Source organism: Aspergillus tubingensis, assembly GCF_013340325.1.
Source record: "Aspergillus tubingensis WU-2223L DNA, scaffold_15, whole genome shotgun sequence".
NCBI classification, from domain to species: Eukaryota; Fungi; Ascomycota; class Eurotiomycetes; order Eurotiales; family Aspergillaceae; genus Aspergillus; species Aspergillus tubingensis.
In genome coordinates this window covers 518,879-543,858 of record NW_023336289.1, presented here as the reverse complement: position 1 = coordinate 543,858, position 24,980 = coordinate 518,879, and the positions used below count along the sequence as shown (strand labels likewise).

At 48.9% G+C, this 24,980-nt stretch overlaps 8 protein-coding genes across 8 annotated transcripts; 5 read left to right on the top strand and 3 right to left on the bottom strand.

Annotated features, from left to right (window-relative positions):
* Positions 1-215: 215 nt before the first annotated feature.
* AtWU_11012 (CMGC/SRPK protein kinase) lies at positions 216-1,688 on the top strand (the record flags this gene model as incomplete). The annotated part of the gene is made up of 4 exons (XM_035506114.1): positions 216-266; positions 331-546; positions 595-904; positions 958-1,688. The coding sequence occupies 4 exons, from the start codon at positions 216-218 to the stop codon at positions 1,686-1,688; spliced, it is 1,308 nt and encodes a 435-aa protein (XP_035362007.1).
* A 243-nt stretch (positions 1,689-1,931) lies between these two features.
* Positions 1,932-2,957, bottom strand: AtWU_11011 (pirin family protein; the record flags this gene model as incomplete). Its single annotated transcript, XM_035506113.1, has 2 exons — positions 1,932-2,449; positions 2,519-2,957. 2 exons carry the CDS (start codon positions 2,955-2,957, stop codon positions 1,932-1,934), a joined length of 957 nt encoding a protein of 318 aa, XP_035362006.1.
* Positions 2,958-3,381: 424 nt separating this feature from the next.
* On the bottom strand, positions 3,382-5,127 carry AtWU_11010 (Zn(II)2Cys6 transcription factor; the record flags this gene model as incomplete). Its single annotated transcript, XM_035506112.1, has 2 exons — positions 3,382-5,005; positions 5,063-5,127. 2 exons carry the CDS (start codon positions 5,125-5,127, stop codon positions 3,382-3,384), a joined length of 1,689 nt encoding a protein of 562 aa, XP_035362005.1.
* A 1,713-nt stretch (positions 5,128-6,840) lies between these two features.
* AtWU_11009 (amidase) lies at positions 6,841-8,792 on the top strand (the record flags this gene model as incomplete). The annotated part of the gene is made up of 6 exons (XM_035506111.1): positions 6,841-7,125; positions 7,182-7,304; positions 7,407-7,559; positions 7,620-8,474; positions 8,532-8,598; positions 8,653-8,792. The coding sequence occupies 6 exons, from the start codon at positions 6,841-6,843 to the stop codon at positions 8,790-8,792; spliced, it is 1,623 nt and encodes a 540-aa protein (XP_035362004.1).
* Positions 8,793-9,648: 856 nt separating this feature from the next.
* AtWU_11008 (BTB/POZ domain-containing protein) lies at positions 9,649-10,442 on the top strand (the record flags this gene model as incomplete). The annotated part of the gene is made up of 2 exons (XM_035506110.1): positions 9,649-9,707; positions 9,779-10,442. The coding sequence occupies 2 exons, from the start codon at positions 9,649-9,651 to the stop codon at positions 10,440-10,442; spliced, it is 723 nt and encodes a 240-aa protein (XP_035362003.1).
* A 1,212-nt stretch (positions 10,443-11,654) lies between these two features.
* Positions 11,655-13,349, bottom strand: AtWU_11007 (putative choline transport protein Ctr; the record flags this gene model as incomplete). Its single annotated transcript, XM_035506109.1, has 3 exons — positions 11,655-11,779; positions 11,838-12,775; positions 12,856-13,349. 3 exons carry the CDS (start codon positions 13,347-13,349, stop codon positions 11,655-11,657), a joined length of 1,557 nt encoding a protein of 518 aa, XP_035362002.1.
* Positions 13,350-19,272: 5,923 nt separating this feature from the next.
* On the top strand, positions 19,273-20,999 carry AtWU_11006 (DUF1996 domain-containing protein; the record flags this gene model as incomplete). The annotated part of the gene is made up of 3 exons (XM_035506108.1): positions 19,273-19,438; positions 19,497-19,653; positions 19,709-20,999. The coding sequence occupies 3 exons, from the start codon at positions 19,273-19,275 to the stop codon at positions 20,997-20,999; spliced, it is 1,614 nt and encodes a 537-aa protein (XP_035362001.1).
* A 653-nt stretch (positions 21,000-21,652) lies between these two features.
* Positions 21,653-23,179, top strand: AtWU_11005 (AIG2-like family protein; the record flags this gene model as incomplete). Its single annotated transcript, XM_035506107.1, has 3 exons — positions 21,653-21,906; positions 21,973-22,978; positions 23,048-23,179. 3 exons carry the CDS (start codon positions 21,653-21,655, stop codon positions 23,177-23,179), a joined length of 1,392 nt encoding a protein of 463 aa, XP_035362000.1.
* Positions 23,180-24,980: the final 1,801 nt, after the last annotated feature.

Sequence of the window (24,980 nt, the reverse complement as noted above, 5' to 3'; positions counted from 1 at the left end):
TCTGGGACTGGGAGATGTTGTTGATCATTCTCCATGGGGTTGATGGGAACAGATATGATCTATGACAAGTCTGTATGTATGGATCGCAGTGGACTAAAGATAGGCACGCAGCATCACTTCACGCGCTTCTCACACTCCCTTGCTAGAAATCTCCTAATAACCATACACCATGCGCAGAATATCTACATAGTACAGCTTCAAGTAACAACACCATCATGTTCCGTGTTCTCAAGACACGATCCCTAGCCCATAAACAGCTCCCTCACGTAAGTCGAGATCTGACAGTACTTCGCACCCATATTGTACATCCCCTACTAAAAAGCATCAAAGCCCCTTCGCAGCCTCACCACCATCCATCCTCTCAACACACCCAAACCCACACCACCACCACAACCAATCACCCAACCCACCTACCACCCCGAAGACAGCGTAGAGAACCTAGAAGGCTACACCCCCGGAGGCTACCACCCGACATCCATTAATGACGAATTCTGCCACGGAAGATACAAAGTTATCCACAAACTAGGATACGGCTCCTACTCAACCGTCTGACTTGCCCGCGACAGACAAGAAAACCAATACGTCGCATTAAAGATCGTAACCGCAGAGACTACTAGTACAGAAAGAAGCCTCGAGTCGAGAATAATACAACAACTCCAAACTGGAGATGATAGTAACCACCCAGGCCGTAAATACATTCATTCTTCCCTGCTCGATGAGTTCTCCTTCGATGGCCCAAACGGGCACCATGTGTGTCTGGTCACCAAAGTCTCTGGCTGCAGTATTGCTGCAGCGAAGGAGAATAGTCCCAATTTGATGTTCCCCTTGGATGTAGCTAAAGCTATCGTTGCTCAGGTTGTCATGGGAGTGAATTATATGCTTTCCCTTGGGGTAGGGCATGGAGGTAAGCACCTATCTACACATCGTGTCTTTAGTGATTGACTGACCACCAACAAGATTCCACACGCGCAATATCCTCTTCCAACCCACTACTAACTTCAACACCCTACGTACAAACGATATATACGACCATTTCGGCCCACCCTACCATATCCCCATCTCACGAACCGACAACCACCCCATCCATCCATCCACATGCACCCACCCACGCCATCATCCCCATGACCATGAACATGAGCCAACAACTCCCAACCAGCAACATCAACATCAAAATAACCGACTTCGGCACATCCTACCTCTTCACCCACGCCCCTCCCCCAGAAGCCCTACACACACCAACCATCCTCCTGCCCCCGGAAGCCATCTTCCATGATCCGATAACTTCAGCCGCCGATATGTGGACACTAGGGTGTACAATCTACGATATCCTCGGTGACCGACCACTACTCGAACCCTGGTCGGATAGTCCAGAGGATGTTATCTGGGAGATGGTGAGTATGCTGGGTGGTGAGTTGCCGGAGAGATGGAGGCAGAGATCGGATTTTGTGAGGTCCTTGATGAGGGTGGTGGGGACTGGGGGGAGGTCTTTGGATGAGAGACTGTGGGCGATGGGGAGGGGGGAGATGTCTTCGACTTGTGAGTTTCGGGAGTTGGAGATGGATTGTTTGAGGAGGTTGCTGGGCGGGATGTTGGTTTATGAGCCGGAGGGGAGGATGTCGGCGCGGGAGGTTTTGGAGTCGGGGGTTATGGTGGAGTGGGCGGGGATGGTGTTGGGGTTGGGGAGGTAAGTTATAGGGAGTGTCTCTGTTCGGTTTCTGGGTGTGTACTATGTGTATATCAGGGTGTTACGTTTAAGGTAGAAAGTAGTCGATATCATCATCTAATAGATATATTCATGACGCAGAGTGAAACCCACTTATGCTAGGCTGTCATTAATGTAAGATAAATATAAAATAATGCAAGTTATACAAGGAAAAGTCCCCAAACACCTTACACCCAGCCAAAGGAAGCAAAGAAATCATCGACACCAACTAATCACTGTCCAGAACAATAACCTCGGCCTCCGCATCCCCAACACTCTCCACACTCAGCACATCACCCGCATTCACCCCTGTGATGAACGCTCCATCACCTTCACTCAGAACCGCCTCGTCCCGATGATCCAACCGGATCTGGGCCTTGCCGTTCTTCGTCATGGGCAAATGCACATAGACGTTCCTCTTCTTCTTGCGACTGACCACGTCTTCGCCAGCACCCACAGTCCACTGGAACTTCTGCCCGGGTTCAATGATTCCCGCGCCCATCACAAAGTCTGCGTGAATCGGGATCGTGTCTGGGATCTTAGGGATGGCGGCCTCCTCATCGGCAGGGGTTGCTTCGGGCCCGGCAGCCAGCGGGGAGAGGATCGGGACGAATGCTTTGCGCTTGGCGGCTTCGTCGAATGTGCGGGTGTGGTATTGGGGCTTGAGGCCATGTTTCCAGGGAAGAGCCCAGATCTGGAGGAAGTGGACGGGCTTGTTAGATTCGTTTTGTTCGGAGTGTGCGATTCCTGGAGGAAGTTGGTTGGTTAGTTTGGTCACTTTATTCAGGTGGTAGAGTTCAATGCTAGTCAACGTACCTGTTCCACCAGTGGTGAATTGAACGTCGCCACGCTTCATGCGGTAGAACTGCTTGCCCTGGGCGCCTTCCGCACCCTTTTTGATCATGCTGTCGCGGTGCGTGAGCTCTCCATTGAGAATGTAGCTAAAGATTTCGGCATCGCGGTGAGGGTGGGTCGGGAATCCATTACGGGCGGCTACACGATCTTCATTGAGAACGCGCAGACTGCCAAAGTTGTTGAAGCGGTGGTCATAGTAACTGGCAAAACTGAAGGTGTGGAAGCTTTTGAGCCAGCCGCCGTGTTCGGCGTACCCGCGCTCACTAGAGCGACGGGCGACAATGGAAGCGTGGGCAAGAGGTTTGGACATAACGGAGTTGGTGGGAAGAATTGACTTGATGAGGAGAAATATTAAAGGAACAAAGAATAGGAGGAGGTAGGATGGTGTTGCAATTTGCATTCTGAAGAAAGTATTTCGTCGTTTGTCTAGATCGCTGATCGACTTTATACTCCTGGCCAGAGATCCGGGATTGGCTCGGGCGGGGCGCGGATGGGTAAGTAAGCATGGGGTAAGACTGACTAAGGGGCCCAACCAGCAAATGCCAGCGCCGTCCATCCCGGTTGCAAATCACTGACTGAGCATTTACAAAGTAGGTAGCTTCCGTTTTGCTGATAGTGGCTGAGCTTCACATTCCAAACGTTCCACCATGCACCGCTAGTGCTGAGCACGAGTCAGTCGATCATTACATTTTCTTTGTTGATGATCGGTAAGATTTTATCACATTGATTGTGATTGGCTGAGATGCCAGTGTGTCATGATGTCATAATCGCTCTGGCCGGTCAGCTTCAGATAAAAAGGGACGGCTCCAGAGTTTGAGATTTGCTTATGGATCCTCCGTCTGGAATTTTCTCTCGTCAACCTTCCAGCTTCTACCGTCTTCGCGCTGCCAGAATGTCACAGTAGCCTCTCCCGTGTTCTCATCGGGCAATTCGACATGAACATCTGAGATGCGGCACAGAGAAGGCAGGATTGTAATTGAACTACCCGCTTCTGGCAGGCTGAGGAGATCCAAGCTTTTTCCAACTGTAAAGCTTGCATCGATATTCCACTCTTCATATGTAACTACCTCCTCCGCAATTCTAGCAGTGAGGGCACCATTCCATATGCCTTCACGGTGAGGTGCCAATCGAAGCAACCCGATTGCGTGTCGTCGGATCTGAGGAATCCGGCACTTGATTGCAGTGTAATATAATGGCTGGATGAAGCCAATGTCCATCGTAAACGCCATCCCCAACGGGCAATTGAGAGATCCACTCGTGGGGAAATCTGGATATGCGGTTCTGAGGGCTTGACACATATCGATTGCCTCGCGGATAATGGAAATGAACCTGTCGGTTTGCAGGTCGAATGCCGTTTCGTCGTCCCATGGCGTGCAGCTCGTAGCCATGATCAAGGCCATGGTATGGTACATCCCGAGTAACCTTGTAGACAAGGTATTCTTGATCCAATCTTGAGTTGAAAATCCATCAAGTGACGATCTATAAACATCAAGCCATATTTCCAAGTCCTTTTCCAGGCGCCATTGAGACTCAAGATATTGCTCGTAGCCCCGAGTCGCGACACACATGCCCGTCTCGATGTGACGAGCCAACTCCACCAGACACTGTGCTCTTGCTAGGAGAACATCCAGATATTGTCTTGCTTGTTCGGTTGACTCAAATTTGTACGGTAAATGACGAGGTTGGATGTCATAGTCAAGGTTCGAGTATTTTGTTCCATGTCCAAGCAGAGCATAGTGCACTCCCAGTCTGCTAAAGGCCTCGATAACATCATCCTCATCTGTTTGCGACGAAGTCCTTATCATAATCTTCCCGGTCTTAGAGGTTCCGGAGAGTTTCTGAATGTCCTTCACCAGCTTCAGCCCGTGCTGTAGATGAGCATAACTCGTTCGGTATTGGCCTCGCATCAGTTCAAGAGTCACGAATACCATGCAAGTAATGAGGGCAACTATCACACTCTGTGGTCGTTGGCTGTGGCGTCGTATTTCAGCATGGAGACAGCCAATAGCTTTGTTGTAGTGTTGAAGAGTAAACTTCTCATGCTCGCTTAGTTGGCTCGCCATTGTAGTACCCTTGTCGCTCCTCTGAGCCCTATACCTATGCGTAGAAGCCAATGCCATAACAGCATGTCGCACTGCTGGCTCTTGAGAAAGTGCTTGAACAACTGTCCTGCCCCAGAACTGGGAAGAAAACACTCCTCCGATCTTGGAAATGGTACAATGAACGAACCATTCCACACATTTCTGTTCAGCACATGCGGCATGCGGAATTGGTACCGGTGCATTGTAACTAGACAGGAGAGACTGGAAAACCCTCGGTGCGCCAGAATTACCGCCATGGGTGGTTTTCCTTCCTTCGCTCCAAACTCCATAGCCATCGCAAACGCGACCGGTTGACACGCACCTCTTGCACGCCGGTCGACCCTCGTCGCATTTGACTCGACGGATCCTGTGTATAGAATAAGCACTATGTCAGGTAGTGTAACATGGCAGCCGCCCAACTCACTTGCATGTCCGACAGCCAGTTTTGACTTTGGGTTTGCTCGCACGGCGCTTCTTCTCGGATTCCATTTCAGCGCTCAGCAACTGGTTCGACTGTTCGCGGGGTTGCCTTGGTACTTATGAAAAAGCTTGCCGCTATGCATGTTAGTCACAGGCTTAGTCGAGGAAAATTCACAGCGGCAAAAGAAAGCAAGAGTAATCGAGGATGAGATAGGACAAGGAGGATAAGTTGCTGACAGGCTGCCTCGCTGCCTTGGAGCCGACCCGCTAACCCTGCCTCTCATTGGCCCGCTCGTAAACTTTTCATTCGGATTGGTCACTCAGGGCCCACTTATACAGAACTAGTTGCTCTTGCTCTCCCTCAACTTTGTCGCTTCGTCTTCATCTTCTTCTTCAATTCTACAATGAACTGACCAATAAGTCCGGTCGCTCACAGCTGTCATTACTAAAAGTCATTGCTATGAAACTAATGCAGGTGAAGTAGCACCTGATCATCTCAGTCAGCTCTATTCTGAATGTGCCCAAGGGCCTTTGCGGTGACCGACATCCAGTCCAACTCATCAATGCATGCCTGTTCCACAGCATAATGGAGCTGGATCAATTCAGAATTCCATGGAGCTATTCAAGTAAGCTCAGGTCTTTCTCATCTGCCTTTTAGGTATCTTTGAATCTCTCACACGGCCAAAGTGGCTGTTCTGATGCCCGAGATCCCACGCTCGCCTTGCGCACTGTCTGACCCTCCAGAGCTGATGCTCTTTGGAATTGTTCCTAGCTCAGAACCCCTTTCAAAACCTGTCAATCTATATGTAATCACTTGCTATATTTTATTCGATCGTGGCAGTAACTGATAATAGCGATTATTCTTTATACTGTAGAGGGAGTGAACTGGCCATGGGAAATCAAACCAGTGAATGCTCTATATAGCAGTCAATACTCTGGTATGCAAGTGTGCTAGAATAAGCTTCTTGACAAGCTTTAGTGGGCTTGAAGCTGATCAGATAAGCTGAGAGTTGAAGGTAGTTCATGCCTACATCATAAACCTATTAACGTCTTAACAGTCTTTATTTGATGCGAACTTGTCCCATGTGTCGACATCCATGTGTGTCTTGTAATACCTTGGACTTTTGATCTGACAAGGTGTCCATTTCAGAAGTTAGAGTCACAATAGATAGTCGGATACATCATGTACAAAATGATCTATAGGCCGAGGTTCGCCGTGTACGGAACTCACATGTCGGTTAGCTGCAAGGACCGGCCTATTGGGTGGATGTCACTACGCTCGAGCAATCATCGGGCTGCATCAATCTTATGGCGTGACGCACCAACTTGACTAGATAATCCTGTCGGGCCATTCAGCTTACACCGCCGGCAATGTTCCTGGTCATAGTGGCTGGCGTAGCCACGGTTAGCCATCCCAAAGTACTGGAACCGGGGCTTGGAACGAATCGGTTGACGGATTAAAGGGCTTGGAGGAAATGCCAGTAAGAATGCCAGTTGTCTTTGTTAAGGTACTTAATTTCCCAATAAATTGCCTTATCCGCGTCATCCGTTTGCCTAGTGGCTCAGGACAATAATACGTCTGTTCTATAGGGTCGGCTGGATGCGACACTTTCATTTAGCTTGCTACGTGGTAGATAAAGCCCCCTGGAAGCGAGCCCAAACTGACGTGCATTGATCGGTCTTATCTCTTATCTTTGTGGTCTTTATTAAAGCCCTTGCCGCATGCATTTGTCTTTAATCTCCCGTTTCATTGCACGAAAAGAAGTGGGCTGCGTTCTCAAGATGGCTCAGTGGGATGGTCTGATCGCTGACAAACTAAGGGACCGTGCATCCAGAATCCCTCCTGAATGGGTTCTTCCCGAGACAATTATAAACCAAACTACCCAGGATGCCAACATAAGTGCTTTCGACATCCTTCAACATCATGATTTGTTGTCAAGGGAAGAGGTGGCTATCACAGAGTCCTATGACGCCCAAAGCCTTCACCAGGAGATCATCGGAGGCCGATTGACCTCGCTCCAGGTTTGCAAGGCCTTTTGTAAGAGAGCTGCTATTGCACACCAGTTGGTATCTATGTATATTTCAATCATATCGTGATCGGCTCAGCTAATGCAATTACCCAGACAAACTGCGCGACTGAGATCCTTTTTGCCGAGGCGTTCAAGCGAGCAGAGTTTCTTGATGGATATCTGGCCAAGTATGGAAGGCCTTATGGACCCTTTCATGGCCTTCCTATCAGTGTCAAGGTAAGCCTTCGGTTCCAGTAGCAAATTATCTCATCTGAATTGGCAATTACTGGAGCCGATTCCCTTACTAGCGTCATTGCCGCGAATCTCACCATGCAACAGGACAGCTACAATATCAAGGGACAGGCTACAACCATTGGCTTTGTTTCTTTTCTGGGGAAGCCAGTCGCAGCTGAAAATTCGCCCCTAGTTGATATTCTCCTTGCTAACGGCGCTATCTTGTACATCAAGACAAATATTCCACAGACACTGTTGGTACGAAGTTGCCATTTCTTTTGTCTCGCGGTTCTCTGCTAACACTTGGTCCACTTGAAGACCATGGATAGCGTCAACAATGTTTTTGGAAGAACATTGAACCCTCACAAGCTTTGCCTCAGTGCAGGTGGGAGTAGTGGGGGTGAAGGTGCTTTGGTGGCCTTCCGAGGTTCCATACTAGGAGTAGGCACAGACGTCGGAGGATCCATTCGTGCACCGAGCCTCTGCAATGGCACATATGGCTTCAAGCCCACAGCTGACCGCATACCTCACGGGAGAGTCGAATTAGGGGACAGGCCGGGTACACCAGGGCTCGTCTCGGCCGTCGGTCCACTCGCCAACAGTGCATCAGACCTGACTTTCTTCTGTAAGACAATACTTTCGTCGGAACCATGGCGCTATGATTCCACCGCTCTTGGGACGACTTGGCGGCATGTGCCCCCAAAGAAGAAGCTAAGCATTGGGGTCTATATGGGGGACGAGCACTTCCCACTATTTCCTCCTGTCAAACGGGCACTTTCCTCCGCACAGGCTGCGCTTGAAAATGCTGGTCACAGTGTCCATCTTGTAACCAATGCTCCATCCTTTCACGATGGTCTAAAGCTGGCGGCACGGTACTTTTTGTTCGATACCAAGCAGACCCTTCTGCAGCACGTTTTGGATGGAGATGAGCAACCAATCAAAGCATTGGAGTATGCCTCTCCAGCTGCTCTAGCTGGATTACAGAATCCTACACTGACGTTAGACGATGTCTGGGACGCCAATGCTTCCCTTGTGGCGTACCGGGAGAAGATGGCTGAAATTTGGAAACAACATAATCTAGACGTCCTCATTTGTCCGGGTCACTGGTCAACTGCAGGCCCACATGATACTTATGGGCCGCCGGTGTACACGGTTATTTGGAATTTGCTGAATGTAAGGGAAGTCAAACATAATTTGCTCGATGTATCGTGCTGATGCAGGATATTTTAGTTTCCCGCGAGCATTATTCCGTATCTGAAGGCTGATAAGTCTCTGGATTCGGAGGTATGCAAGGGTTGTAAGTCTTTTCGTTGACCTAGCCATGAGTTTCAGCTGCTTATCGCGATTATAGATGATCCTGATGCAGTAGATGGGGCACCTACTGCTATCCAGGTTGTTGGGTGGAGGTTTCAAGATGAAGAAGTCCTGATGGCTACTGAAGTCATTGACAAGGCTCTTCAATCTGACCTACGGTACCGTCCAAGATTATGACCTGACGAAAGATTCCTAGGTTTGCTAGTTTCAGTCCAGTTCGAGGGACTAGAATCATCTCAGTCCACGCGACTGTGCTCGCTACGAGCACCTATTCGGCGTGTTGGAGACAGCTTGTGTATATAAGTGAGAAAGTTTTGTTCGTGGATGACTGTAGGCAAGACCATCATCTAGGACCTTTGCTTTCGTGACATTTTCTATATTATCTTATTTACTTCCAGTTAGCTATAGTTTGCATACTAATCAGGAACGTACAACGATTGCTCCCTTTCCTTATATACTCAACGTACTCGACGGAGATAACCAGACCTGAACCAGACGCAGGATCAGTCCCTGTATGGCAAGCAATCAGTATATACAAGACTAGGAACAGAACTTTGAGAAGATTACACAAGGTCCCATTAGCGCTACGTGAAGCCTGTGGAAGAAGATGAAAGCAGGAACTGATAGGTCCTGTTGTCGGGCAACGCTATAAGACATCCACTTTAGTAGATAGGGACGGTGAATGACATCACGGATAAGAATGATCCGTTCCGAGATGGGGTGTTAGTTTCATAGGCTCCCTACTATCTATACAAACCTTTCCTCTTTGTTGATTCTGAAGAGCGCGTGGGTGCAGGTGTTGCAGTCAACGTCGTGTTGTGAGGTTGTGGTTGGTGTGCTTGCACATGAACTGGGCTGATACAACGAACCCATATTCTCTCTGCTCTTCGGCGTGCGAATCTTCAATATTAACAATTATCCGTCCTACTACTATCGCTTGAGCGAATAACTACTCTCAAAGGTGCTTCTCATCACGCCGGTTACCTCACAGGTGCTAACGCATTCCTTAGCGAAAAGTCAATAACCAGCCAAGATGGCCGAAAGTGATAACAAGCAAAACCCGGACACATCTGATGAGGGTTTATACGATTTGTGAGCTACACCATTCTCACAATATACTTGGTTGGTTGGTTTTATTCATTGACTAACGGAACTAATACTAGCATGGTCCCTTTGTGCCCCGGCCCCTATGTTACTATTCAAGTCGGCAACAACGGGGCCAAGTACAAAGTATCCCGTCCTCTCCTCTGCAGACATTCCTCCTATTTCAGAGCGATGTTCGATAGCTGTTTCAAAGAGGGCAACGAGCAAGCAGTGACCATGCACAAGATCAGAGGCGTTGTCACTGAGCGTAGCCTCCTCATGCTCCTCCAGTGGCTGTACCTCAATCGTATCGAGTTTCCATCGCAGATTCAAGGAAGATGCATCAATGCGTACATCGAAATGGCTCGACTGGCGGACATGTGGCGCATCACAGGCATGGAACAACTTCTGGCTGATAAGATCAAGGCCATCATTACCAGCTCTATTCCCCGAGTTAACCTATCCTGTGCCGGAGGAGAAAACGGAAAGGTTCGTCTCCTGACTTCTAGCCATATTAAGTCGGCCTCAATGTTGTTCAAGGGTCATCCGGTCCGCTCTCTTATTGCTGAGGCTTCGGTCGGTCCCTTCATTCTCATGGATAATTTCAAGTTCGCCAGAGAGCTTCGTGAAAACGCCAATTATGCTGGTGACCTGCTTGACGAACTGAAGGATTTGATCAAAGGGCAGGTTAAGGATAAGAGAGTCATCACTCCCTACACCCTTCATTATTGGAAGAATTCTTGATTGGGTGAATGATACCTCTTAGGAAGCACGAGGGGATTTTCAACGAATGTGGCTGGAATGCACTGTCACGGCTCAGCGCGGTCAGCAGGAATAAGGATATCTGCCTGTTCTATGTGGAAGCTTCTTCGTGTTCTTTTTCTTCTATCCTCTCATTTGATTTTTCATCCAAGCAGCAACCAGTCCGCTGGAGTTTTGGCTTGATCTGGGACTCTTGTCCTGGTGAAGTCGCTCTTTTGTGTATGCAGCTAAATAGGTGCCGCTGTTTCTTAACTCAGGATAGCGACATGCTGATATTTAGGTAGTCATAGTCACATTAGCGGGCTTAATGAGGCCAATGGAATATGAAACTATGAATTGGATTCTCTAAATTCTATAGTGCAATTGGCAGAGCGATTGCAAAGCCGTAAGAGACTTCTACGATGTCACGCACCAGATGTGCCCGACTCGGAGGAGAATCAAACAAGGAGATGCTTGCAGGAGGGCAGAGAGACACGAGAAGTAATGCCGGAGAGGCATTTTACCCCACTATCTCGAGCATCAAACGAACCACGGATATGATAGTATAGCTTCGCTATTCCACGCAGCTGCCAGAAACAATCCCAATACACAGAAAAGGGGTTTTGCAGGCTTCTTTCCGGATCCGAAAATGCAATGTGAACATACACGTAGCAGAAAACTGTCGGTGAGAAATTTCCTTTTCTTTCAAGCCACAAAGACAATAGCGCGCTTGGGCTCCGTAATGGCTTTGGAGGCGTATAGGGCAAAAGTGCGGCCTAGAATGTTCTGAGGAGACGATGTTGTGGCCAGAAACGGTCTAGCTATGTTTGCGGGGGTCACATGGAAGGAGAGGTTTTTGCTCCTTCTATTTTGTACTTCGGATTCTACTTTCCCCTCCATTGTGGATTTACAGGGTTCTGTCTTCATTATCCTTGGGAATACATTCCATTGGGCTTCGTTTCACCATGATAACTACGATATGGAAAGTCTCGACTATATTTTAAACTTTTTTGAAATTGATCTATACCGACTCTATATCACCGGGGTATCGTCTATATACAGATGCTTTTTCTTTTTCAGTCATGATGAAGATCCCAGACTCGCTAGGTGTCTTCGTGTGGTTTCATAACCCATGAATGTGCCTTTGTTTTGTTTGAAGCACTCATGACATGGGAATAAGGGGAGGTGAAGAGTATTTGATGATCCAGCGTCGCTTTACTCGGCACTTTCTCCTTCCACGCAACTCTGGCTGCCTCGGAACGACTTCCTTCCTCGTGCAAACCAGTCAGCCAGAACAATGAAGATAACGACACCGTAAACGGCCGAAACATAGTTCATATCTGCAGTCCGGTTAGTCACTCCATTCATCGTATATCAATGTTTGACTTGGATACTTACTTCCTGTGGAGACTGGCATAGTCGAAGGGAACGAGTACATAACGAGACAGAAGAGAGTCCATGCCAGGGTGACATAGTTCGCAGCAAGACCCCACTTGCCCAGCCAGAATGGGCCGTGCTTGATGTTGTCACGACCAACATACAAAAGGCAGATGACGGGGATAGAGTACGACATGTACAGAAGCGAGATGCATGCCGTGACCATACTGTTGAAAGCGGTAGAGGATCCCAGGTAGAGCAAGCCGAGAACAGCAACAATGAATGCGCTGGCGTTGTGGGCGTGCAAGGGGACATCCAAAGTCATGTTGACCTTGGAGAGCAGCTGGTGTCCAGGCATACCGCGATCACGAGCGAAGGCCCAGGCAAGACGTGACTGCCAAGTGTGGCAGGCAATCAGGCAACCCATACCCGTCACCACAAGGAGAGTTTCCAGAACAATTGCACCTGCCCTGTTCCTCAGAGCTTGGTAGTACAGTTCCAAGATTGGCACTCCTGTGGCGGTGTTCAATAGTGCATCAAGGTCGTTGAGACTGAAGAACATCGCGATACAGTAGGTCCAGGAGGTAACGAAACCGATGCCGACGGTGGCCATGATCGCAACGGGAATGTTCTTCTCGGGTTGCGGCACCTCTTCGGCAAGATGAGTGGCCGAATCCAAGCAGGCAAAGATCCAGTTCGGGTTAATCAACCCGACAATGAAAGCGATTCCATCCGATTTCCAACCAGTGGAGTTGACGAAATGCCCAAAAACATAGGATCCGCTGGCATGCGGGTTGGCGCAAGCCGGAACAACAATAAGGATTACCAGGAAAGAAAGCAACGAGATGTACAGCGTTGCTTTTGCCACAGCAGGCAGGGTTTTGCCCCAGCAGTTGAAGAGGTAGCAGAAGAAATTGATGAGCTGGTATGCCACTACTGTATGCCAGGCTTTGGGAACACTGTGGTTGGAGTCAGCACTACGGACCTAGAGCGGAAGACACTTCCTCTCAGAGAGCAAACATGGGATTTGGAAGCATACAATGACGGATGGCCAAGTTGCCACATTCCCACAACACCGGATCCAAGACTGAGCGCAACACTGGCACTCGCGAAAATGGCACCAGCATATCCAAACCAGCCGGTAAGATAAGAGAAGAACCGGGCATATTTCCTCGGAGCAAGCTCGTTCGCCCAGAAATATTGCCCACCGGCATTGGGCATGGAGCTAGCCAATTCCGAGAGGGAGGCAGCGACACAAGTCGAGATGAAGGTGATCCAGAGCAAGCCGTAAACGATGAGAACAGTACCTCCAGAGCTGATACCGGTGATCAAGGAAGCCGAGATACCGAACCAAGAGTTTGACATACAGAACGCAATGCCGACCAGGGAGAGCAGGGAGAAATTGCGCTGCAGGTCCTGCGTGTAACCCATCTCAGCCAGCTTGAGCGCATCTGCATCATCAGATCCAGACGCATTCTCGCCGGTCGAGGCCTGGTTAACGCTCAACTTCTTTTCTATATCAAGACCACTCATTGTTCCAGACAATTATGGTAAGAGTCAGCGTTCAATGACAAACGTTGTGAAAGACGGATTTGGCGCAAAGGGCAATCGAAAGTCGCTAGGCTAGACTGCCGTGGCTGCAGGGTAATCGCGTAGGAGGTCCTCGGGTCTAAAACGCTTAGATCAGGGCCTGTTGCATAAGGGCTTAGTTTCTCGGAGACGCTCGGCAATATGTTGCTGTTGGACAGGTTGGGTGCGGTGGCACACGTTTCGTGGGGCTCGGATGTCGCAAATGGGTGTCGAAAACCGTTGTTAAAGTCGCAAGGAGGGCAGATCAACTTGTCGCAGGAGGGCTGAGAGGTTGTACCCGACGATACGGCGATACAAGGATACAAAACGCCCGAAGCAATCGGATTTACAGAAGTCAATCTGTGTTTCGCTGGGTGTGCTTTGAGCTATCAACAAAAGCGGATTGGTGTGGAACAGGACAGCCAATGCGGAGGATGATGAAGCACTAGACCTTCGCCGCGAAGCTCGCAGAGAAGGACAGTTGCAAGAGGAGAGGAACAAGAAGGGTGGGAGGAGAGATGGAGGAAGAGAGTGTTCGAAGTTGTTATGAGGGTTGGGCCAAATTGGGATGCGTGAGAGTATTTAAGATCTAAGAAGATCTTTTTCTTTTTCTCTTTTTCGCTCTCTTCCCCCTCCTTCATCTTCGAATCAAGCCTCCTTCGGCGTACCCACCAGTCTTACGACGGAAGGGTTCCCCATATCCTGTTTGCTTCTGTTCGATGACGCTCCCCCATCTTCTGCCACTCCAGCAGTGACACTAACCATAACGGACATAGTTATGCAGACGCAGCCAAATCTCGTGGTTCCGATTCGTGTTTCAACCGCCTCATATCGTCATTAGAGGGTCTGTCCGGCCGGGAAATTTAGGTAGAGCGCTCAACAACCAACACATTGAGACCTCTAGTCAATTAGTGGCCCTTTTCTTACCAAAAGGCTCCTGTGGTGCTGGTGCTGCCGTTGGTGGAACTGCGCTTGAGGTTCGGTGCCGCAGACCATCGAGGGCTTTCATTGGCTACTCGCTGCTGCAGGGAGTGGCGGGCCCCCCACTTGGTGCCGTTGGTGGGCTTGGGTTCCGACGACAGATTTTTACCAGACTGACTTCCTCTGGACACAGGACACTTCTACGAATCGCACGTTTCTGTGCCTGTGTGCCGGTGGAAAGGCAGCTCCGCTTACGGAGCTTCGTATCCTTTCTTTTCATTCTGCTAGTATTATCGCACTCGTCATACCGCCTGCAGAGATGAGCGTGTGCAGAAACCGCGCACCAGTTAGGCCAGTCGGAGTTATTACCCCTTGGGCCCTTAGCAGTCTGCCAGGACCGGGCCGAGCTTATGAAAAAGTTTCTCAATAACCATCACCAACTCTTCTGGAGACAAAAACCCCTTCTGGCAATCACATCCTGAAATTTCTTTATCGTGACATCAACCCCCAATTTGCCAAGTAGCTAAGGTCAAGAAAAACCTGGGGTTTATTGAGTATGATTCTACATCACCATACACTGAGGCAAAGTATGAATCGGATCGGAACCCTCCGGTCTTCTCGTTGGGGCTGTATCCGAACTTTCTCCAGCGGACCAGCTTCGACGGTCTTTCGCTACTAATACTGTCTGGGTTAGCTCGATTGGCTCGCACCCGGAGCCATGCAGTGGATCTCTAATCCAATCTGAGCCTCTCATTCGCAAAAAGCGGTCGTCTAAGAGCACGAGAGGAGAAACATTTGACCAAGAGAATTCACCGGCTGACCTTTGTGAATCGAGGCATTTTCTTGGTACTCTTCTCGGTCGAATAGGAACGGCAAGTTGGCCGCTACCTAGTGTACCTAAAGTGCCCGGTTGAAGGACGCTAGATTAGCATCAAACCCAGGCGAGCCGACACGTCGTATGGCGTACGGAGTAATCAGTGATCCCTCCTTCAGACTCTCTGCTTCTTCCTGTGCAGTTGGTTGCGCTGCAATGAATACAACCTGCTAGAAATAAGGACTTCTAGCTGGTGACTGCTGACTTAACGTGGGAGCAGATGCATGCACGACATCAGGGACCTCAGCCACGGAATCCTCCCGCAGCTAAAGCTGCCTGGGACACACCTATCGTTAAGTTTCCTTTTTAGGGCCAGCAATCGTTGCCTCTCCGAGCGGACTAGGCCATTAAGTTTCCGGTGCCCGTTTTACAATGCCTGACCCGACGATCGTTACCCTGCACCCTAAGCATGTCCGACTTCACAAAACGATGAACAGCCACTTAGTTGAAACATTAACTAAGCGGCATGTTACAAAAATTTTTATGCATCATTCCGATCTTCCGAGACGTCCATTCAACACATCATGTCTGCCTACGCCGCAGAGCGGCAGAATACGTCCTGTCCAAGACAGCCATAAACTACTATAGTCGTAGTAATATTTATCCAAGCCAATCGACTTAGCCGGTCATCAGCCGGTGCCTCATCTGTATCCGCCACGAAGCTGGGGCCGTAGGATTCCTTTCCCGTCTGGGGGATAGCGCCTAGATAAGATTGCTTTGGACGCACGACTCTTTACCGCATTGAGTAAGTCTTCATTCTCTCTCCATCGATCTTACTTTGTAGCTGCGCCAGTTTTTTCGAATAGGCTTCACCACCGAAAATAATGGATACTTTTACTGTTTTAGGGGAAGGTTTGCCGGATCGTCTAGTACAAAGTAGTACATAGTAGTGGGCAGCGGCGAGTGATCGATAAAAGGCGCTGATATAGGTGTCTACTCAGTATCCAGTTAGACAACGGAGTACATCCCTCTGAACTGTCAGGGTAGTCGGCCCACTCGCTCTCGACGGTAACATTTTTGGACGCTTTTACGGATGGATACTGTTTGTTGAGCTAGGGACGTTGATCCGTTGACATGCCCACAGTACTGTCGCATCAGATAGAAATGAATACGCGTCCTCTCAGCCGTCGCTGAACACTTAGTCGTATTCAGGTGTTGAAATTGATTCGAGCCGTTGGAATAAATTAATGATGGACCGTTCACTCACCATCCAGACTTCCCTTCGGCTGAGGGTCCTTTCGCTCGGTCGCTTTAGTTCATGAGCAGCTTATCCCAGCAATTTAGACCTGGAAGGTCTTACTTTAGAGATGATTAGTGTAGTTATTGTGGATTGGGGGTTCCGTTTCAACGGTCAAGCTTGTGTTGTACTAAGTCTATAGTACTCTAGGTGGGAAATCATTGATAACACGCCGATACTACTGTATAGTGTAGGCTTACGTACGGAGAATTCATGCTATTATCAATATAATTATCGGATTGCAATGTGTCGCACAAGATCTAGTTGAAGGGTTATATTGTTTTAAAGTTGTACGACAATGATATAACGGTCGGTCGCCCGCAAGGATTTAACCAGGCACTTTGGATATAGTAGTAGCTGAAGGGATAAATAATATCGGGCAAGGTCGGCGGAGTTTGGGATATGGTGTATTATGTTTTGTGGTATGATATTGAAAATATGAGAATTTCGATTCTTATTCGTGATGGCCTTTTTTTTCTCACTATGGTTAGTTGTTCAATAAATAGTAGTGTTGATCGGTAGGGTTCATCATCGTTGTAGTACCATTCATTATTGATCACAGGGGATGGCAACTGTAAATATATGTTGCCGCCTCGGTCGGGATTGTCCCTGGAAGTTCATTTATTTCTCCCGGCAACGATTCATCTCGATCGGATGGGAATATGACCGTATCGTGAAACTCGTCATTGTTACTATACTGTTTATATCTAAACGTATGCCTTGGATATGTATATCCCTGTCCTGCATCTTTTTAATACGAAGTGATTGTTTTCCATGCACCAGCCCTGATGGCTGTCAAACAGAGAAAGCTGTTTCATCTTCCAAATGTCGCGCGCGTACAAAAAATTATTTCAGCGAAAAAAAATCAACACAATTAAACTCACATACGACACTCTGGATTAGCTAGCTAATCTACAATTCGTAGTATACTTGCTTCCGCGATAAGCTCAAAGTAGAGATGCGTCCGGATCTCCCAGCTGCAGTCTGCAAGCTGCAGTCTGCGACCGACGGAACAGCAGCACGCTAGGCCCCAACCAACCTCCCTAGTGGCTTGTTTAGCCAGGAACACCCGGCGGTTTGGTCCCTTGTTTCCCCTGGCTTTCCCTGTTGCAGGTTGCTGACCGGGCGCTTTTCCTCCACAGTCTGACCAAATAAACTGTTTCATGTTCCTTCACACCAACTTGTTAGATCGCTGATCTGCATCTTCTATAGGATAAGCCGATTAATTATGGCCCTCCTGAGCATGCCCCAACCACATCCGACGAACTGCTCCCACCACTCGGACCAGCGAACCAGAAGTAGGAGTGCAGGGCTGCTCGGCCACTCCTCAAGGCGCACTGCCCCCCTTGGCTGCTCCTGGGGAAATGAATTTGTTCGCTTAGATTTAGCAGCACTCGCTTGCCAGGCAGGATGCTGGAGCAATTGATTGCATCGGGATATGGATGATACTTCGCATCTACGCGAATGTATCTTTATTGTAGGTGTAATAAGAAAATAGAAACTACACTAATCGACGCGATATGAGTTCATCTTGCAGGTCCTGCACCCGATCGGCGCGATGATGCATGACTAGCGACAGCAGATAGGATTGTGCGACACCCCTCGAGAGCTTGGTACACAGGCAGGAGGAGTTACTGAACTGAGTGGGCCCTTCAATATCCCTAATTATACAGAGTTTAGGTCTGTCGACTCACTAGATCGCCCAACAACCAACCACAAGACATTAACTGTGATCCCTCTTAAATTCTTTCCCTGAGAGCCATATTATCTGCTGGAATCTATGTTTAGCAGACGAAGAGTGTAACACTCTGAGCGAAAAATGGGACCATGGCTATTGTCTGACCCTGGTTTGTGACTGCGCTCAGCTTACATTGCTAGTAGCTTGCCGGGATGGCCAACTTTCCTGATCGGCGGACGGTTCCTTTATAATGTATCTATTACCCCTCCTGCTCTTGAGCAGTCCTTGGCTTGCCCTGCTCTTTCTTTTTGCCACTCCTTTATCACGATCTTTCTTGTCTTTGTGCCTTACGGGCGCCTTTTGACGTCCTTCCGCTCTTTAAAAGTTGTTTACGCTCTAACATTTCGCAAGATTTGCCATTCTTTTATTTACCTTCTAGTCGATTCGTTCGTTCTTACTATTTGAGACGAGTTCTGGTTGATTCCAGCTGATTGTTCGTGGCAAGGACATGAGTAATGCAACTGAGTACTAAACAGAAACCCTAGATTCCTGGTATCAGTCCCATTCCAAGGAATCAACAAGACAAGTATTGATCGGCGAACGTCACCCTTGTTTATCCTAGGGAAGAGAATGTAAGTTGTTACTCTTCCTTCTTTTCTCTCCCCATAATGAGCTTGTTTGGTGGTTTTACTCTGCATCAGCCTTTGCCTTAAGCTGCATCCACGCGAAGGCTGGTGGCGAGTGAAGAGCGCAGCCACTGGACTTGGTATGCAAGGGATCCCCTTGCCTTCAGTCTGCCATCTACTTGAGCCCCGATCTTACAGATTGGGCGGCCGAGCGCGCTATAACAGTTTGGTGTCCGTTCCAGAGTTTGTCGGAACTATTCCAGATTGCTTTGTCATTGTTGTTGTTATTCCTATTCTTATACTATGGCTGCCACCCGCGTTGGCACTTGCTTTCCCTATACCAAGTAGTATTGACGGCTCCATCGCAGTGACTTTTCTTCCTTTCGACTTTTCATTCTTTGCTGGTCACTCCTTACTACATTTGATGGCTTGAAGCTCTGACTTATACTTTCGGCGACGCGTGTAGTCGATAAATTCGCTCATTTAACCGTACGCTCGCTACCGCGCGTTCATTCATCTCTCTCGCTCATTTGAAATACCTACTATCAACCATGCGACGAAACGTCGCCCTTGTGGCCTGTCTGGTCGCGCTTTCTAGCGTTGCTGACGCCTTTTGGCGTCTCCCTTGTCGTGGACGAAGTGGTGTGGCTCGAATTGACCCCATAATGGCCCCGGGGAAACCATCAGACCACGTCCATGTGGTTCACGGATCAGGAGGTTCGTCCGACTTCACTGTGTCTGCATAATGATGCCTCCACTAAACCTGGCTTTATAGGTTTCTCTATGTCATCGGGCGAGACGGACCTGAACAATGCGGATTGTACCTCATGCGGGGTGAAGCAGGACAAGTCGGCTTACTGGGCCCCCGCGCTATACTTTATGCATGAGAATGGCGATGCTGAGCTTGTCAACGAAGTCGGCGGGATGCTTGCGTGAGTGTCGAAGCCAATGTCCAGCGCGGTCATATGCTAACTGACCCGTCACAAGTTACTACTTCCTCAACGGACAGAATGTGACGGCATTCCCTGAGAACTTTCGTATGATTGCCGGCGATCCATTTCTACGTAACTTCCCTTGGCCAGTCCCCGATCCTCCAAAGTCCGAGTGGTCTGGCAATCAATCATCACAGGACGCTCTTCGCCAGAAAGCCCTGGGTTTCAACTGCTTGGACTATAGCAAATCTCCCGAGCCGTCGCTGGGCCGCCACTTCCTGCCAAATAAGACCTTCATGGATGAGCACTGTACTGATGGTGTCCGATTTGAATTGATGTTTCCATCATGCTGGAATGGCAAGGATGTTGACTCCAAGGATCACAGGTCGCACATGGCCTACCCATCCCTGGTCATGGACGGGGATTGTCCGGATGGCTTCGAGACCCGCCTTGTGTCGCTCTTCTATGAGACTATCTGGGACACATATGCGTTTAAAGACAAGCAGGGCACTTTTGTTCTTGCAAACGGCGACCCAACTGGATACGGCTATCATGGAGACTTTATCTACGGCTGGGATGATGGGGTTCTTCAACAGGCAGTGAATAATTGCACCAACCTGTCTGGTCGGGTGGAAGACTGCGACTTATTCCATCTTCAGACAGATGCCGAGCAGGCGCAGTGCAACTTCACCATGCCAGAAGAGCTGAAAAGCGAGAACGTGTACCTTCACAAGGGTGGCTTGCCGAATAACATTGCCATCCAGTATGGGCCTGCGTACGCAAGCCCAGTCCGGTATACTAACACTGGCCATCATACTTCGGCAATATTGCCCGAGCCAAGCATTGCTATTGGTGCTTCTCTCGATGGTGCTACCGTTGATCTTGGAAATATCCACATTGGCGTAACACTGGGCGCCCCGTCTACTACTTCTACTTCAACTACCCTCTCGACTTCAACTCTCCCATCCACGACACAGTCTTCGACCTCGACCACTTCAGCAGCTTCAGCGGCTTCAGCCTACTTTCTCCAAACTACCACTTCAACTACACCAACCACCACCTGGACACCTACTCCTACCACCGCTTATGTCGAAGGCGTTGTCACTCAGAAGATTGTGTACGTTGAGCAGGAGATCCTCATTCTCACAGATGAAACAGGAGCACCTGTCACAACAGAGACGGGTGGATTGGAGACAGTCTCCACTTCTACATCCACGGTGAACAAGGTTGTATCAACAGTCGTGACCACGCCCACCGAGCCTCCTGCTAAGCGCGATGACCATAGCCATAGCCATTCCCGGCATGTCCATCGGCGTCATCGTCACGGACATGCCCATCGAAGATGATCCATCTTACTCTGAAAACGACTGGCGCGTACGATGACATGCCTTAAGGCATAAGCCCCCAAGAAAAAATCGGCCCTTTGGTCCGGTCTAGCTGGGTTAGGAAATCTCGAGCTGGTTCCCTTGACTTCGTTTCTCTGGATGCAGTTTCATTGTTTCGGTTCTCCATGTATGAATGTCTATAACATGTACATATTATTGTTTGTTCCCCCTTGTCTGGAACAGGTGAAAATCGGGCTACTATCTTGCTGTTCTCTTGATGAGAGCTGAGATATGTCTTGTCAGATATGGTGTCAAATATTATGTGGATGAATATTGTTCTGTCTATTGCAGTATGCCGCTCTATCCAGAATTAACCTTAGATCTCGAATCAGCGACATAACACTCTCTTTCTATGATGAATCCGGTGGGGGTAGGTTCAGTTTGGTCACTGGATCTGTCAGTAAATTTGCTCGAGCCTACCAACTTAACACTCAGATCTGATGGCTAACACAATATACCCGACCTTTATCTATCTCTGTCCCTTTAACCACCTATTCCATTGCCAATCACACCTTGCTCTCCGATCCAACAATACTCCATCTCCTTTGCACAAAGCCTACCTCACATTTATCTCACAGATCCCTACATCAACACAAAAGCCACACTTCCCTGACATGCCACTCAGAATTACACCCAGCCACAAAGCCGTCTACGTGCCGTCATCTGACACAGCACCAGACTCCTCCGACCTCTCCGAGCTATCCGAAGACGACCATTTCGCACAAGACGACTCTGACGACGAAACCCTCTTCGACCATAACAGTTACGAGATCGGCCCCGCAATAGCAACCAGACAACTAAGCATACACCATTACAATGTAAAGGAATGGGATACTCGAGACGCGTATCGAGAACTGTACAAGCATTGGTAATTCAGTACTACTATCTACTTCTTCTTCCAGCCCTACTTACCTACCTCCCCTCCCCCCTCCAGGAAACAAACAATCACCAAATCCTTTGCCGTAGAAGATACCTTCCACCATGAGCACTCAGAAACCCATAATAATATCACAGTCAAGGCCCTAATCCCAACATGGCCCGGATATATGGGGTTCATCAGATACAGCAAAATAACAGGGACAATCACGTTTATTAATGCCGATGCCTACCTTCTACAATCCACACACACCATTGAACCTGAAGACTCTACAACCGACAACATCAACAACACCGACGCCCTATTCCAATTCCAAAACGACCGACTCAAAGCCATAGCGTACGTCCTACTCCTCTCAGGATTCAACATCCAAATCACCTCCCGAAACCATATCTGGACATTCAACCTATCGCTCACTCCAGTTTCCTCCACGTCCCCAAGCAGAAACATTCCAAGGATATCATGTACCGTGAACACCCTAACCCACACCCACAACCCTATCCCCCCAAACAACACCCTCACCATTACCATCACTTCCCAATACCCCTCTCCCCTCCAACCACAAACCTTCCGCAACTGGCTCCGCACATCCCTGTACCTCACCCACCCCAACCCCAACCCCCTGTCCCTAAACATACACACAGGCACAATTGCAAACAAAAACAAAAACACAATCCCCACCCCCCACGGCACCATCCTCCTCGCCCCCACCCACTCCGGAACCCTCTACCTGAACGGAATCCTCCTGCCCGAGCGCAACTTCCCCAGGGCACAATACAAATACGGATATGATTTCCACTACGGGATACCCACTACGAGTGGGAGAAGGTTAGCGAGCGCGGTACATGAACTTGATCTGATTTGTTGTATCTGGGATGCGGCGATTCGCGAGAAGTCGGTGTATGCGGTGCCGAGGTTTGTGGATATGGTGTTGGAGGGTGGGGATGGGGGGTCGTGGGTTGTTGATGTTAGGGGGGTGGAGGATGGTGCTGGGATGGGTGATGAGGCGGTTGAGGCGGTTTGGTGGGCGATTGTGGTTAGGGGGTATTATTGTTGTGAAGAGGTGAGTTCGTTTTTTGTTAGGGATTGTTTTGAGTATATGGTAGGGGCAGGGTGCTGATGGTATAAGTAGTGCAAGGCTGGTGAGATTAGGAGGATGCTGGGGAAGGAGCCGGTTAAGGTTCCGGTGGGTTTGTGGGGTGCGTTTCGGAGGTTGGGGTTCGTGGGGAGGGTTTGGGAGAGGGATGGGAGGGATGGGAGGTGAGTGTTAGGTGGGATGTGGTGGGTTGGATACTCTTGGAGGGATTGATTGATGTCTGTGATGGGTTGTATGAGGAGTGTGTAAGTAGGTTGGTGTTGTATAAATTCAAGTGAATTGTGTATTATCCAATCCATTACAGCTATATGTACATCCCCCTATGGCTAGGTGGTAACCCCCGGTTCAAACAACCCAACAGCTAATTTACTGGCAAGTTCCAGTGCTGGCGTTCTCCTCTTGCTATAACACGCATTAATCCCGTTAGCTCTATACAGGTGCCGTTGAAGTAGATAGAAGGATACTCACAACGCAGAGTCCACTTTGGCAGTTACCCATGCTTCCGTCCTTGTTGCAGGTTGCGCCGGAGGGAAGCTTTAGGTATTTTTATCAGCACTCATGATCATATCATGTATGGTATAAAGCTAAATCTCAAACACGAGACGTGAGGGTACATACAGTAGCAGTGTTGCTCGCGGAGTTCGCGGCGGGAGAGGCAAGAGCAAGGCCGAGGAAGGCGAGAGTAGCGAAGATGGAGAACTTCATTGTGGAGGATTTGATTTGTGGTTTGATTTGTTTAGAGAATGAATTTTACGAGTAGAGTAGTTGGGTTGGGTAGAATTGATGAGTGTGATGGATGGGACAGAGGTAGGCTGGTAGGGGCATTTATATGCTTCTCTGATGCGCGGTTCACGTGAAGCGGATAAGAGTTATAATCATATCCTGGTCCAGACCAAACCACAATATTCGGAGTAGGTAGGAGGAGGGTGACAAGATGGTTACGCGCGTGCTGGGGGTGGAGAAGAAAGGGTAATGGTTCTGGAACTATTGGGGGTGATCTGCGGAGGATCAAGTGGAGATCATCAGTCAGGGGTGGCTTTCTGTCAGAAGTTAGAATTGTAACCAATGGTTTTCAACGATTATTGCTTGAGCATGATGTGGGGGATAAGGCCTTCGTTATGGAGAGAGAGAGGAAGCATCACGATATGTGGTGTGAAGTAAGTACTTAACAATATAGGTGGCGGTTGAGGGTTGCGGGAGTTGTCTGTACCAGGCATTATGGGTAATTTCTGTCCAATTCGATGCTGCGACTTACTAAGTTTCTATTCAAGGATACACTTACTCAGTACCCAGAATGAGTGAGCCACTTGATGTCTTCCAGCACGATGTTCCCTCCCATCTGGCAATGATCTCCCTTGGCATACATAATCTCTCACGTTGGCTCCACACCCGCTATCCCTAGCGGTCGGATGGGTCAATAGACGAACATCCATGGTCAAATAATTATCCGGATCATTATTTGGTGTGTAAACTCAATCATATGCTTCTCGGCTAGGGATAATAATACTAATGACGAGGTGGAGAAGTGTTTGATCGATCGCTCCTGTGACTGCGTGGCTGGAATATTCCATGGATGGCCACTAATATAGTGCATGTATCCGCCTTGCTCCGAGAGGCATAAACGCTAATAAAAGTCATAGACTGCTGCACAAGCTTGTGCAACAGCTCCTCGGCAAATGGGTTGTCTGTCGAGCTGCGTGGCAAGACGGTTCTAGTTACTTGTCTCGTTATGCTGGGCTCTCCCTTTCGATGTAGTGTGTCCGCTTCTCGGAATTCCAGTATGCTCGGCAGATGTACTGCTGTGCCCTTACCTCCATGTCCAACCTCAAGAGTGAGGCGGATGTCAGGAGTAAATGATCGACATTTCATTGTCGCTGCCAGTTCGTCATCGTACAGGCTCGAGCTGTCACTTCCTGATCGCTCTTAATGGTCAGGATCCCTGTGATCCTGTAAGCTCCCGATTCTTGAT